The 16,567-nt window shown below is 36.7% G+C and overlaps 1 protein-coding gene across 1 annotated transcript in view; it reads right to left on the reverse strand.

The window, feature by feature from the left end:
* LOC115210728 (tetratricopeptide repeat protein 7B) overlaps positions 1 to 16,567 on the reverse strand; it is a 176,438-nt gene that overhangs the window by 102,702 nt on the left and 57,169 nt on the right. Inside the window, exon 7 of the mRNA XM_029779438.2 lies at positions 13,290 to 13,353. Coding sequence (XP_029635298.1) covers positions 13,290 to 13,353 — 64 coding nt within the window. The remainder of the gene's footprint in view (positions 1 to 13,289; positions 13,354 to 16,567) is intronic.

Here is a 16,567-nt window from a genome sequence, read left to right on the forward strand (position 1 = left end):
TTGCCATGTCAGCATAGAAAAGCAGATGTAAAAACGAAGGAAAAAACATACACACAAACATTTCTTTCATCTTTCATCTTTTCATCTTTCACTCATTTCAGTCATTGAACTACAACCATGCTGGAGCACAGCCTTGAAGGGATTTGGTGAAAGGAACCAAGAAGAACTTGCAGTGTTTTTTTGTTTTTTTTTATTTTAGCCTGGAATTTATTCTATTAGTCTTTTTTTGTTGAACTGCTAAGTTATGGGAACATAAACAAACTAACACTGGTTGTCGGACAGTGGTGAACGGATGAACACAAAGACATACACACACATGGATATATACACACACATGCGTGCACACACACACACACACATACAGATATATATACATCATCATCATCATCATATAGCATCCATTGTCCATGCTGTCATGGGTTGGATGGTTTGACTAGGGCTGATAAGCTGAGTGGCTGCACCAGACTCCAGTTTGATTTGGCATGGTTTCTATGGTTAGATGTCCTTCCTAATGCCAACCACTCTGAGAGTGCAATGGGTGTTTTTACGTGCCGCCAGTACAGGTGCCAGTTGTGTGATACCAGTATCTGTCAGGCTACGATTTCACTTGGCTTGACAGGTCTTCTCAAGCACGGCATATCACCAAATGTCATATATAAACATATATATACATATATATATATATATATATATAATATATATATATATATATATAATATATATACATATATACATAGATATATACACATACAGATACATGTGTATATATACACATATATACTTATATATAACAGGCTTCTTTCAGTTTTTTCCTATCAAATTCACTCAAAAGCTTTTGATCAGTCTAGGGGTATAGTAAAAAACACTTGCCCAATGTATCTTCTATTATATGCAGAAGACATAGTAGGAGGGAACCTGCACCTATACATATATTTACACATAAATAAGTATATATATACACACACACACACACACATAAGAGGGGGTGCTGAAAAGTTCCTGGCCTTGAGTAAAAGGAAATACATGAGGATCTGTTAATTATGATATTATTCAGCATATTTCCCTCTCAGATTCACACACTTATTGCAGTGGTCCTTCAGTTTTACTAAGCCCTGTATAAAAGAACTTGGATGGTTGACCTCCAACCAGGCCTTTTGTGATACCCTTAAAGCCAGGAACTTTTCAGCACCCCCTTGTATATGTATGTGTGTGTGTATTTATATATTTATATATACGTTTGCAAACACACACACATACATTTATATACATTTGACCATATTTTGCACTTCAGTACAGTTTCACTACTCTAGCAACCTTTGGACTTGTGTAATGCAAGATTAACAAGTATGCTGGTATATTGTAACACTGTCTTCAACTCCCTTCATATCTACTTGCTCCTTTTCACCAGACTAATTCAGTTTAGAAACACCATGTCATATTTTAACAATTCTATACTATCCACCTACAAACATACAATTCTCCATAAAACCCGTATTTTTATGTAATTGGTATTTTTAATGACCACTGGCCCTGAAATCCATGTACTCTTGGAACCCTTTACATTAAACCACTTAAATAACACAGCATCTAGTTCTGAAAGTTTTGACATATTTTTAATGTTTATTATACATCAAAACCTTTACTTGTTTCAGAATCAGCTGTAGATTGCAATAGTTCCCAGTTTTCAGGTATTATTTCAATTACCAGATGCTATGTGAGAGTTGCATGCTTTCTTTTCACAGATTTCCCAAATCTGTTACTCTAATTACCCCTGGAAGGCATATTCAAAAATGGGTGGATAGGCACAGACATGGCCCTGCAGATCAGAAACTTGCTTCTCAATCATGTGGTTTTGCATTCAGTCCCTCTGTACAGCACCTTGAGCAAGTGTCTTCCACTATAGCCCTGAGCTAACAAAAGCTTTGTGAGTGGACTTCGTAAACAGAAAGTCAAAGCTCATCATATGTGTGTGTGTGTGTGTGTGTGTGACAGAGAGAAAAAGAGAGAGAGAAAGAGGGCATGGCTGTGTGGTTAGGGAGCTTGCTTCCTAGTTACATGGTTTCGGGTTCAGTCCCACTGCGTGGCACTTTGGGCAGGTGTCTTCTACAATAGCCCCGAGCCGACCGAAGCTTTGTGATTGAATTTGGTAGGCGGAAGTTACTGCTGTGTGTGTATATGTGTGTGTAGGTGCTCAGTGCCTCTCCAAAAGAGAGAGAGGGTAGATGTATGTATCTGTGTGTGTGTATGTTTGTGTCTACCCTTGTCCTGACATTTTGTGATGGCTGTAAATGAGCTCAGTGTCATAAATATGACAGCATTCATTTCTAGTCTTCCATGAAAAATATGTCTAGCTATGGGAAAATATCACCTCACTTAGAAACAAGTAGGGATTGGTGACAGGAAGAGCATCCAAACATAGAAAATCTGCTCAACAAATTCTGATGCATGCAAGCATGGTAAAGTAGATGTCATATGATGATGATGAACAATATATAAGCAGCAGATACAGAACACTTAGGTACTAACCACTGCTCTTTTCAACTTGAATGTAAACTGAGGAAGTGATGTCAGCAACTAGTGACAAATTTTGATGAAATCCAAAAAAGTGCTGGGCATTCAGATCTACTGGACTGGTGGATACTAGATTAATGGAATTCTACTGTTATATTTGCATATGTGTTCATTAATTGGCTATATTTATTATTTGATATTTTACATACAGTTGCACTACAAGACACTACCTTCATTAGCTGTTGAGCAGAAATCAGAATGATTTCAGCACCTATCAACAGGATCACTCCCTCCAGCAGTGCCAATGTCCAGTTTCATTTAACCCATGTTTCTCATTCTGTTAGCCATGTGACCACTGCACCACACCAAACAGCAATTATCTTGTTTTCCTATTCACTGAGGATTTATTCTTTCCTCTCACCTTTAGTCTTTCTTTGATATATCTTTGCAACATCTATGACAAAGCATGCTCTGCTTCCCTCTACAACAGTTTGTGTATCATAGGGAACTGATCCAAATGTATTTACTAAGTTAAACCAGACAACCTAAAGGGTTTTTCTCCCCATCTTAGCATACTGAATGGTGCTCCAAATTACATAGGCAGTACTCTAGGCAGCTCGGGAATCCCAGCATACTGACTTTCTAAACTACTGTACAACTATTATATGTACATATGTGATCAGCATTTGTATAGTTAAATACTCTATCTACATAGGCAATTGGCATTTGAGTGTATTTTGTGCTATTAACAAATAAAGTCAACATTAGCTAAAAGAAACTGTGATGTCATGACATATTAACTAAAGCAGCACTATCTACTTAATATCCAAATAACTTGCTAAAAAAGCAAAAATTTATGAAAATGGCAAATATAAATTATAATGTTGTATCTGTCCTATGGTAAGGCACTTAACACCTTTAGTATATAAGATACAAACCCTTTGCCCTTCAGTCAATACTATGCTTCATAATCCACTTGACCAATGTCTAATAAGGAAAGTAGGGGGTCTATATATGTAGTGTGAGTGTGGTGTATGTGTATGTATGTCTGGGAGTATATGTATAAGTGTTTGTGTGCATGTGAGTGTGTGTGTGTGTAAATGGGCTAAGCTGTATTTGCCAAATGAAAATAATTTATTATGTTTATGGCAGTTCAGTTAGTGATAAGAAACATAAAACTGGGCCAAGACATACTTGAACACTTGAACCCACATGTTACATCTTAGAGCAGTAGCTAATTTATGAACTCTCCAATTTGGGATTTCTAAAGACAGCATTGAAAATAAATATGGATGAAATATTAATACCAGCTTACCAGTCACTCGTTGATTTATCTCTCTCTCTGCCTTTCTTTTTATCACTTTTTAGACACACTATCTCACATGTTCACAATATCTTTGTGTATGTTGAGTGAGAGTGTGTATGTGCACATGCGTGTGTTTGTATGAGTGTACATGTACATATATTTATATCCATATGTGTCTGGGTGTGCGTATATATACATATAGATATGTGTGTGTGTGTGTGTGTGTGTGTGTGTGTGTGTGCGCGCGTGTGTGTGTAAATAGATAGATAAAGAGATATGGGCGGTTTGTGGGGTTACCCTGGGTTTCATGTCCATAAAGTGCTCAGCTTTACAGCATTTCTTTAAACTCTAAAACCTGTAGGCCAGATTCTAGGATCTGAAGAAACACTGTAAAACTGAGCATTTTATGGACATGAAACCCAGGGTAACCCCATATACCTATCTATATATTCTACTGCTCCCTAACTAGATAGATATAAAAAGGAGCACTGTCAGTTACAACAACGAGAGTCCCAGCTGATACGATGCACAGAACAGCTTGCTCGTGTAATTTAGATACAAGTGGCTGAGCACTCCACAGACACATGCACCCTTAATGTAGTTCTCAGGGAGATTCAGCATGACACAAAGTGTGACAAGGCTGGCCCTTTCAAATACAAGAACCACCCAATTTTGCCAGCTGAGTGAACTAGAGCAAAGTGAAATAAAGTGTCTTGCTCAAGGACACAACACATCACCGGGAATTGAACTCACGACCTTACGATCATGAGCCGAATGCCCTAACCACTAAGCCACACGCCTTCACTATACAAGGTGTCCCAAAAGCCATTCTGGTTTCCATTTAAAATAATTAAAGCATTTTATTTTATTACATTTTTTCTGCATGTTTTATTGTAGAGGGTGCTCAATTTGAGCATTTGTTACTATTTAATTTCAATAAAGTGGTTTTGAAATCAATAAGAGTGTATTCTTTTAAAAAACCAAGGTGGTGTGCAACTTCTGGGACACCCTGTATATATATATAACACACATTAACAGAAACCTTAATCGCCTGAAAAATGCCAGTTAAGAATTCCTAATACTGACATCAGTTTCAGCAATTTCTGTTGCCTCATCAGTTAAGACTGGCTTGAACTTCAGCTCTTTTCAGACTCGCTTCTCTATTAGTATATATGTTTTCATCATCCAAATTAATGGATGATTTAGCGATTTGCTAATGTGTATACATCAAATTAATATAAACAGCAGCTTGCAATGTTTCACCAAAAAGAAGTATAGCTGTGACTAAATGTGATTAGGGTGTTAGAAACACTTACATTACTAGAAATAAGAGCTAAAATGCTCTAATGCTGTAGTCAACATACATAAATGTAAACATATACACTAACAGGAACAGGCATTTTTCATATGGTTAAGGTCCCTGTTAGTGTATACGTTTACACTTATGTGTATTGACTACAGCATTAGCTCTTATTTCTAGCAATGTAGGTGTATCTAACACCCTAGTTACATTTAGTGACAATTATAATTCTCCTTTTTGGTGAAACATTGCAAACTGCTGTTTATGTTAATTATATATATTTATATATATATATATATATTATATATATATATATATATATATATATCAGTACATACATACATGTCATCATCATCATTTTAACATCTGCTTTTCCATGAGTAATGCTTTTTAGCATGAGCCACACAGAATTCATTTAGACAGATTTTTCTATAGCCAGCAGCCCTTCCTGTTTCCAAGCAAGGTAATATTTCTCCATAACCTAATATATTTTCACAAAAGACTGGAAATGAATGGCATCACTTGAATGACAGTGACACTCCTTTACAACTATCACATGATGCCATAACACGAATATACACACATGCATAAATACATATATATGATGGCACCTTTCAATTTCCATCTCCAAATCCACTCACAAGGCTTTGGTAAACTCAGGGCTATAATCTTCCACAATAGCCTTGGCTGACCAAAGCCTTGTAAGTGGAATTGATGTTCTAGTAATCTGATGAGCTAGCTTTCTTTATCTGCACTGATTTCTAAATAAATGGCAAGGAATATAGTTGATGGCTCTTATCAACTATATTACTTGTATTTAATTTATCATCCCTAGATGCTTATCTGAAAAATCTATCTTGAGAGGATTTAAACTTTGAGTACACAAATATAAGACTAGATATTGTACTGCATTTATTCTGGTGCCTTATCATTTCTGCTAACTATGGAGCAGTGGTAATGAATGAGCCAATAGAAAGCTACAGAATAATTTATGAATTCCAGAGACTAATCTGAGATTGTTCTGAGCTTGAATCACATCAAAGTTGACATTTACCTACCAAGTGTTAATAAATAAAATATATACTACCTATACATTAAAGTTGTAATCATAGCTTAGAATTAAATACACTCTACTCCCTACACAAACTACCTAACACTAAATTACAGGAAATTATTATCATATCATTATTACATTTATGTATTTGTTTTACAAGATTCTTGATTTGAAATCATGTGTTGAACAGATATCGTTATATTAGGGGATGGTCATTTTCTGGGGGTTTTTTTGTCCTGCCAAATAACTACATGCACTATGTATTCATTCTTCACTTCAGCTTTATTATTATTCTTATTTTAGTGCCCTTTGTCTGAAATCCTTTGTCACACATCCTATGACCTCTTCAGTGACTCTCCCTCTCATGTGTATCTTCCTGTTCTCATCCCATGTGTCTTCTCCTGTTCTCAGGAGTACAATATTATCATGTCATTCTTATTTAAAAAGACTTGATCTTTGCACTGAAGACTACTGCAACAACACATCCTTTTCCAGTTAACCTGGTATTGCACCACCAAGTCGAACAGAAACAGATTTAGATCTCCAGTCTTGAACAGTGAACACAGCACAGGGAAAGTTCTCCACTACTTTAATTTCATACAGTTTCTGTACCTCATAAAATATTTAATTTAAAAAACAGTTTTTATTTTGCTTTTAAATTTTGTACTAACTTCAGTGAGATTTGAACCAAGAATGTAAAGAGAAACAACTAAATATTGCAATGGTATAATGTTGCTGCCATCCACTGCCCATGAAATGAACAACATATTCATTACAATAACATGTTTTGTACAGTTCTTGTCAGTGTGTGTGTGTTGCTATTTTCTATTTCAAATTAGTATTTATAATATTGAAAAATAAATTTTATATAAATTAATCCTTTAGCATTTAACTGATCTTATGCGGCCCGAATATTCTACCTGTTTTATGTTGAACAATGGCCAGGCCCAAACTCTCACACCTACCCTACAATGTCATTCTAAAAGTAAACAGTCACATCTTCAAAATCTTGAAGCTACACGATAACACATGATCAATTTTTAAAAATGTGGATAATAAGCATTGTTTGTTCCTTCTCAAGCTATGCCCGGCTCATAGGGCCGGTTTCCCGGTTTCCTTGGCATATAGGTTCCCACCTGGACGGGACGCCAGTCCATCGCAGGTGCATTGCAAGATGCAAGAGGAAAGAGTGAGAGAAAGTTGTGGCGAAAGAGTCAGCAGAAGTTCGCCATTACCTTCTGCTGGAGTCGCATGGAGCTTAGGTGTTTCACTCATAAACACACATTGCCCAGTCTGAGATTCAAACCCATAATCCCTCAACCGCGAGTCGGCTGCTCTAACCACTAGGCCATGTGCCTTCACGAATAATAAGCATTACATTTGATGAATTAATTTGAATGCTAAAGGGTTAAGACAGAATAAGGCGGCGAGCTGGCAGAATCGTTAGCACGCCGGGTGAAATGCTCAGCGGTATTTCGTCCGCCGCTACGTTCTGAGTTCAACTTCCGCCGAGGTCGACTTTGCGTTTCATCCTTTCGGGGTCGATTAAATAAGTAACAGTTACACACTGGGGTCGATATAATCGACTTAATCCGTTTGTCTGTCCTTGTTTGTCCTCTCTATGTTTAGCCCCTTGTGGTTAGTAAAGAAATAGGTTAAGACAGAATACCAGCATTGTAATAAAGAGCCCAAGGGTATACAATACTAATACTAATACAAAGTATTATACAATACTAACACAAAGTCAGGGAGCTCAAGCATTCCAGCAGTCATCATATGACACTCTAGATAAGATGTGTGATTCTGCATCACCTTATCTAATAAAGAACAGGTACCACCAGTTTCACTTCACTCTTGTATTGACAATTGTAAGAAAGGACATCCAGGTGTAAAATAATAGTTACTCTTAAAAACTCAAATGTAAGTTTTCAGAAATGCTTTCGGTTACAGTAAATTAACATAAAATTAATATAAGACAATTTAGAATTTTACCAGATTATCAAGAGGAGAAATTATTATTTTATTTAGATAAGCAGAGTGTTAGGAAAGGCATCCAACCATAGAAACCATGCTAAATCAGACTGAAACCTGGTGCAGCTCTCCAGCTTTCCAGTTCCAGTCAAACAATCTGACCCATGTCAGCACAGAAAGTAGACATTAGATGATGATGACGATGATGATGATAATGAAGTTAATCATAAAATAAATTACTTTCTCGGAGTGGAAATTCTATTTCCAATCTCACCAGATATATGCATTTATATAGGTCATATAGGTCATTTATATTTGCATCTACCTCTTAGTGAAAGCAACATAAAATATATCTTGCTTTTTCAATTGCTTTCTTTATTTGCTAGTATTTAGAGTGATGACAAGAATGAAGAGTTTCTCTACAAATACAGCCTGTTTTATTATTTTGACACACTATTCACTAGACAGCTTTCATTTGAGACGGCTTTCAGTAAACACGGAGAAGGGTTTACAAAAAACACTGAAATATTAGTCACAACCACCTCAAAAAATACACACCCACACAAGCAGTTACTAAAAACATCAGGTCACATCTGCTGGATAGCCTGCACCATTATACCATAACATACTACATATTCAGGGCTTCGGGGGGGGGGGGGGTTCACGTTTTGGAAGTGAGTGTATTGTAAGAATAACAACAGTACAAAAGGAAAGGAGAGTATTTTGCACAGTGCAGTGAATTCCATACTCATGTGGAACACTTCAGGTACATGTGAAACTGCTCATACATATGTAGAACATTTCATGAACAAGTGGAAGGACCAGATTTCTCTTCATTTTCATACTGGAGGGAAGATTATTTAGTTCACATATTCACTAAGATTGCACTTGATTTCTTTTAACAGGCCAACAGGCCACAGATTTACAGGGAAGGTGAAATAGGTAAAGATCTAAATATCATAATGCTGGAGACTTTGTATTTTATTATTTATTTTCATTTTTGTAGGCTTTTTTTTTCTTCTGTAATAATGAAATTAGGCTTTTGGGACAGCTTATATGGATGAAACATCTGTTCCCTCTTATAGATAATATTACCATATCTTTTATATATACTCTTCCACGCTTCATCAACACTCAATACATTTGGTATGGTTTTATTTGTGGCTTGATACAAATTATCACAGTTGTTTACAATCATAGAAAATATATTTGATGACAATAATAAAGACTAGGATGATGATGATGATGATGATGATTATTATAATAACAAGATTTAGAACATCAGTACCACATGGCAGGAGAATAAACAAAGCAGCCAGCTAAACCATATGCACAAGTGTTCTTCATTTTGCATAGAAATATTACAGCAAACATCATTTTGAGACCAGAGGTTAACCATGTAATAAGAGGAGAAACTTAATGCCCTGTTCCATTATGGAATCATGATAAGTATTAAGATAATATGGGGAGGTTCAGTGACGGCAAATAAAGACAATACTAATGTAAATTTTATGGAGTTACAGCAAAAAGAATCAGCAAAATCAACACCAACATTGTCATTCCCATTTAACCACCTGTTTTTCCATGCACGTATGAGTTAGATGTGCTTCAAGGCTACATTTATCGCCAGGGAAAAGAGGTCCATAACATATGGTGTACAGTAAGCTTTTATGGCTAAATGCCCTTCATGGACAAATACTTGTCAATCCATAATCATTTCATTAAAGCACTCAAGAGAAACACTATACATTGTCAATTCCAACAAAAATTCCCAACTGCATTATTTCGTTTATTTTTTTAATGTATTAATCTCTTTATGTACATTTACTACTCCATTTTCTATTATCAATGCATTTATTTATTTATTTATTTATTTATTTATTATTATTATTATTATTACTATTATTATTATTATTATTAAAGTGGCAAGCTGGCTGAATCATTGACACACCAGGCAAAATGCTTAGCAGCATTTCATCTATCTTCACATTCTGAGTTCAAATTCCGTTGGGGTCAACTTTGCCTTTCATCCTTTCGGGGTTGATAAAATAAGCGCTAGTTGGGGTTGATATAATCAATTTACCCACCCCCCTGAAATTGCTGATCCTGTGCCAAAATTTGAAGTAATAGTAGTAGTAGTAGTAGTAGTAGTAGTAGTTGCTGTTGTTGTTACTGCTGCTGCTGCTGCTGCTACTGCTGTTGTTGTTGTTGTATAAATGCTCTACATTGAAACTTAGCAGACTGCCTTCAAAGTATATACATATACATCACTGTGAACTTCATTGATTTAATGTATCTTTTTGCCATACTACAATATGCTGAACAGTAAAAGCAATATAGAATCTTACTTCTCTCATAATTTTTTATTCTTTTATCATATTTTGGAAGTGTGACTTTCTTAAACCATCCCCCAGCTACTTCACTTCAAGTTGTCCTCTGTCTATTTCTACTTCATTTAGCTTATGGATTTTTTTCACATCTACCATGTGGCGGATTAAATCGCCATTAAAATACATGTCATTATGAAAACAAACATCTGTTGTCTGATGGAGGATGGGAGCTTATATATATGTATGTATGTATATATCTTTCTTTTTTTTAAATTCATTTGAGTTTCACCTAGCTTTCAACTTTACACTGCATATTCATTTGATCATACTCAACTAGTTTTTTTTCCCACAGTCAAAATCCAGGACTGCCATATGCCCTGTGACAGCTGGATGATAGTGAGACATGGGCCCTGAATGCAGAGAATGTGCAAAGGCTGGATAGGAATGAAGCTAGTGTGTTCTGTGGATGTGTGACGTCAGTGAGAGAGAAGAGAGGCATAAGAGGAATTATATGCAGTGTGCAAGAGAGGAGATTATGCTGGTTTGGTCATGTGATGCAGATGGATGAGGACAGTTGCATAAAGAAGTGCCGATCACTTAAAGAGGAGGGAAGTTGTGGAAGAGAGAACCCACGAAGACATGGGATGAAATATTGAAGGCTGGCCTCAAAATGTTGAGCCTTATGAAGGATATAACAGAGGACCAAGATATGTGGCACATCGCTGTACTTAACAAGACCCACCCAGCACAACAGAATTGAGATGCTAACCAAAGTACTATGTAAAAAGCATTGGTGTGGGTGCTGGTGCCATGTAAAAAAACACCCAGAACACTATAAAGTGGTTGGCATTAGGAAGGGCATCCAGCCATAGAAACCAAGCCAAAACAGACTATGGAACCTGGTGCAATCCCTGGCCTTGACAGTTCCTGTCAAGTCATCCAACCCATGCCAGCATGGAAAACAGACATTAAATGTTGACGATGATGATGATTTCAATACATGCAGCATCACACCACTGATACATAGCATCAACAGTCACTACAAACATTCTACTTTCAATGCCCATACCTTACACAACTTGTATTTTCACCAAACAATCTCTTCAACCACTACACATTATCTATTTATTCTACCATACAACAGCATGTAACCGATGTTTACATTTACTTACACCTAACTTTGCCAAATTCCCAAAATCTGAAAGCAGGGCAAAATTATAACAATTTTAAAGCGAAGCAACATCATACAGACCTATCCCCCTCCGAAGCATATTCTCTAACATTCCTGAAACTCTGATATTTGACATTTTGATCCATGTATCACCCTCTCCAAATCATAACACACATTCAGACTACCCCAAATCACCACTTTACTTGCAAACCTCACTCTGAAAAATATATGACAGCTCCTGCACAAAACATTGGCTAGAGAAATCACCTACCTGATTTTCTATGGTTTGCACATACATATAGATATACATACCTATGTATGTGTGTATGTATGTATGTATGTAGTATGTATGTATGTATGTATGTATGTATGTATGTATGTATGTATGTATGTACGTACGTACGTATGTATGTATGTATGTATGTGTGTGTGTGTGTGTGTATGTATGTATGTATGTATGTATGTATGTATGTATGTATGTATGTATGTACGTATGTATGTATGCACACACACATATTTACATACATACATACACACACAGGTGTGTCGGTATGTATATATTTATACACATATGCAACACTCCAGAGCACCAGAGCACTAATACAACAACATCCAAGAAACTATTTCTCCCACTAAGCCCAGACAAGCATAAGGAACACACCCACACAGAAATAATTGCAACATCAATAACTCAACTGGGATGCACACCACCAATAAGTGCAGCATAACAATAACTGTTGCATTCTGACCATGTCCACAATGCCCGCTTCCACTATGGTCACCATCAGGATCTACAAGTGGATGGGAATAGACAGGAGAGCAGAGAGACTGTTGTGGTGCACCCCATACTAAATGTTGGAGTGTGTAGTATGACTCTCAGTTAGGTGGAGACATGGTATAACTTGGAAAGGTCCGTATAACAGGGACAATTCATATAACTTTGAAGATGTGGGTCATGTCTCATCGTTCAGCAACTACCTGCATGCAATCTGCTTTAATCAAGGCTGATCTAGAGCAACACAGCAACAATTCTGACATATACACTCTACAGTCTCTCCAGTTACTACAGAACCTCTACCCTCACTGCCATACCACACAGTCTCTCCCGTCACTGCAGGTCTTCTGTCTACTCTACTATATAACAACACACCAGACATAAACAACATACAGTTTCCCCAGTCGCTACAGATTCTCTACACATTTTTATTCACTCACACACACACAAACACACACACACCATACAGTCACTACATGCCCTTTATGTGTACTGTCATATAACACTACATTATTTACATATATACTATACAGTCTGTCTAGCCACTACAGGCCATCTACCTTCACTCCTATAGACCACACACTGTCATCTCTTCACAAGTCAAGTTTCATAACCACAGATTATCATATTTATGACATATATATAAATCCAACTTTGATAAAAAAAAAGAAAGAATTCATTGTAAAGTTATCACAGACATAGAACATCATATTTATAACACACGTAATATACACAATCTATTTTTGATAATAAGAGAAAGAATCCATTTGTTAAGAGAAGCACAGTAACTGCTGCGCACTCAGGTAAATGGTAAGCAACAAGTGTTTGGCTTATACAGCAAATTTAAAATAAATAGTAAGCAATTACTTACAATAGCTTCAGCAATAAGAAGTAACAAAAGGGCTTCCTCATTCTCATTTGCTGGTGTAAATAGCCTATAATTAAAGAGAAATACTTCTGAGATTAAAATAGACTGTGATTATTTGCTTACATGTTTGTATCTATGTGTGTAATGTGTGTATTAGTTAGTATAGTCCAAAATTTTTGGCAAACATTTTAGATAAGTGCAACAATTAATCAACGTAGTACATGTCTTAAAGAGACATTCAACTCAATTTGTCAGAGATTACAGAGTTCATGTTTATTTAAGAAATATCTTCTTGTTTTCGCAATCCTAAAACGTTATTGCCTCTTAGGAAGCATTTTGTTTTTTCACTGCCTCTACATTTGTTTTTCCATATTAATAAAGTCCTTAGGGTTATGAATTAGCAGAAAAGACAGTATTCAACTAAAGCCTTACAGTATTTAGTTATATCACTTCCCGTGACTTTGCTTCACATCAGGTTCAATAAAATAAGTACTCTTTTACTCTTTTCAGTCATTTGACTGCAGCCATGCTGGAGCACTGCCTTTAATTGAGCAACTCGACCCCGGGACTTATTCTTTTTGTAAGCCCAGTACTTATTCTATCGGTCTCTTTTGCCGAACCGCTAAGTAACGGGGACGTAAACACACCAGCATCAGTTGTCAAGCAATGCTAGGGGGACAAACACAGACACACAAACACACACACGCATATATACATATACATATATACGACGGGCTTCTTTCAGTTTCCGTCTACCAAATCCACTCACAAGGCTTTGGTTGGCCCGAAGCTATAGTAGAAGACACTTGCCCAAGGTGCCACGCAGTGGGACTGAACCTGGAACCATGTGGTTGGTAAACAAGCTACTTACCACACAGCCACTCCTGCGCCTATAGAACAGTCAAATTAATCACCTTTACTCTTCCCCAGTTAATAAGTAGTTTTCTGTTACTGTGGACAGATAGTTCTCCATCTGTTCTACAATGAAGATTCAGTTGTTCAGTTAACTGAATTATCTGCTCCTAAATTAACATTTCAGTGGCTGAGTATTCCACAGATATATGTATCCTTAGTGTAATTCTTAGGCAGAATCACTCAAACATAGCTTGTAACAAGGCTGTACCTTCTGGATTCCGAATACAATCCATCCAACAAACTTCTAAACAGTTTCTGTCAACCCTATTTCACTCACAAGATATGGGTCAAACCAAAGCTATAAAAAATTACATTTGCTCAAGATGCTATACAGTGGCACTCAGAACCTCATAATTGTGAAGCAACCCTCTAAATCATTCAGCTATAATGCACCAATAAACTGTAAAACCGGTTTCAAATTTTGGCACAAGGCCAACAGTTTTGGAGGAGAAGGTAAGTCAATTACATCAACCCCGTGTTCAACTGGTACTTATTTTATCAACCCTGAAAAGATGAAAGGCAAAATCAACCTCGTTGGAATTTGAACTCAGAACATAAAATTTTTTTAAATGCTGCTGAGCATTTTTTTCTGATGCAGTGACAATTCTGCCAACTCACCACCTTCTGTAATATTAATATGATTCTTATGAAGCAAGTGCCATAGAATAAGAGTTAAGTACCAAATATGTGAAGAAAGCTGTTTGGTTTCAATACCCAATAGAAACTAATTCACTTACATTACTAATGTTCTTGGGGAGGGCATGAACATCACACCCACTTCCATTCACCATTATACTGAGTCAAAATGCAACCTTTTGGTTACCTTTCTCTTTCCTCCCCCACCCCAGAACCACTTCCATTCCACATTATATTCCTCCAGCCATGCTCTCTCTTCTCTGCTGTACTCCATCCTTAACATTTCTTTTATCTACTATCTATCACTCCTAATGCCCTCATATATCTAACATAACCCCTCCATTCCTATATCTCTGACTTTCAATTACTTCAGTCGCCTCTATCCCATCTAACCATCTCTCCTCACATTCTTACAAAACTTTCCCCTCTCTCACCTCTGCCCACTCACACAGTCCAATCCTCTATATCACATCACCTATATTCACTCCTCCTCCACTGTACTTTGAGGGTATATCCTGACATATATCCACCACAATCTTTCTCTATCTCTAGCTTTTTCTCCAAGTTTCTCTTTCTTTTCTTTCTCCTCTAACTGGGGTATCCTTGTATCTCTTCTACAACAAGACACCTATCTCTATCCCTCAATTATTCTTTTTAACCTCACATCAACTGGCACAAAGCCACCTCCCTCAATACTACTCTCCATTGTCAAAAAGACTTCTATTCAGTCTTGCAAGTTACTTGGTAAACCCATCAGTGCTGGTGCCACAAAAATAGCATCCAATACACTCTGTAAAGTGGTTGGCATTAGGAAGGACATCCAGCCATAGAAACCATGCCAAAACAGACAAAAAAGCTTGGTACAGCCCTCTGGCTTGCCAGCTCTTGTCAAACCATCCAACCCATGCCAGCATGGAAAACAGATAAATGATAATGATGATGATGATGAAGACAATATCTACACACGCACACACATGTTTGTGTTTTGCTGTTTTCTTGCCTTGGCTAGAAGTGATATTTGTAAATAAGTGTCCTTTGTTTCCAGTCTTCCATGAAAATATGTCTGGTCAGGGGGAAACATAACCTTTCTTGGAAATAGGTGAGGGTTGGTAACAAGAAGGGCATCAAGCTGTAGAAAATCCACCTCAACAAATTCCATCTGGCTCATAAGAGAATGGAAAAGTGAATGTTAAAATGATGATGACACACAATTGTAAATGTCTGAATGCTTGCAGCAAAATATTGGTTTCTTACAGAGGTACAAAGTCTCGAATTTACGGGAAGTGCACTGTCAATTATGTTGACCCCAGTACTTAACTAGTACTTTTTTATCAGCAATTTGCATCAATAGGAGTACAGTTTAAAACATCAGTTCCATATAGTGTATATGAAACAAGTCAGTCTGATGTCAAGCCTTGAAAGATTTGAACCAAATATTGTAAGCTAGGAAAACATTCATTATTCACACAGTTCTACTGCTGCTTACAACAGTATGCTTTAGTTCCACATGGTGCCTCTTTACAAATGAAATTGGACAAATCAATGAAATTTAGGTGACTGGCCATAAATATTAGGTCGTCAAGAAAGTTCTTGCAGTTTTTAACCTTTAAATTCAGATGCACATATCTCAGCTTAAACAAAACTTTATTAATCAAAATAAATACCATCAGAATCAACACACTTTTGCCAATGCAAAACAAGTTTATTTATGCCAGTAGCGTTAAAATCCT

This window comes from Octopus sinensis, linkage group LG4, assembly GCF_006345805.1.
Source record: "Octopus sinensis linkage group LG4, ASM634580v1, whole genome shotgun sequence".
NCBI classification, from domain to species: Eukaryota; Metazoa; Mollusca; class Cephalopoda; order Octopoda; family Octopodidae; genus Octopus; species Octopus sinensis.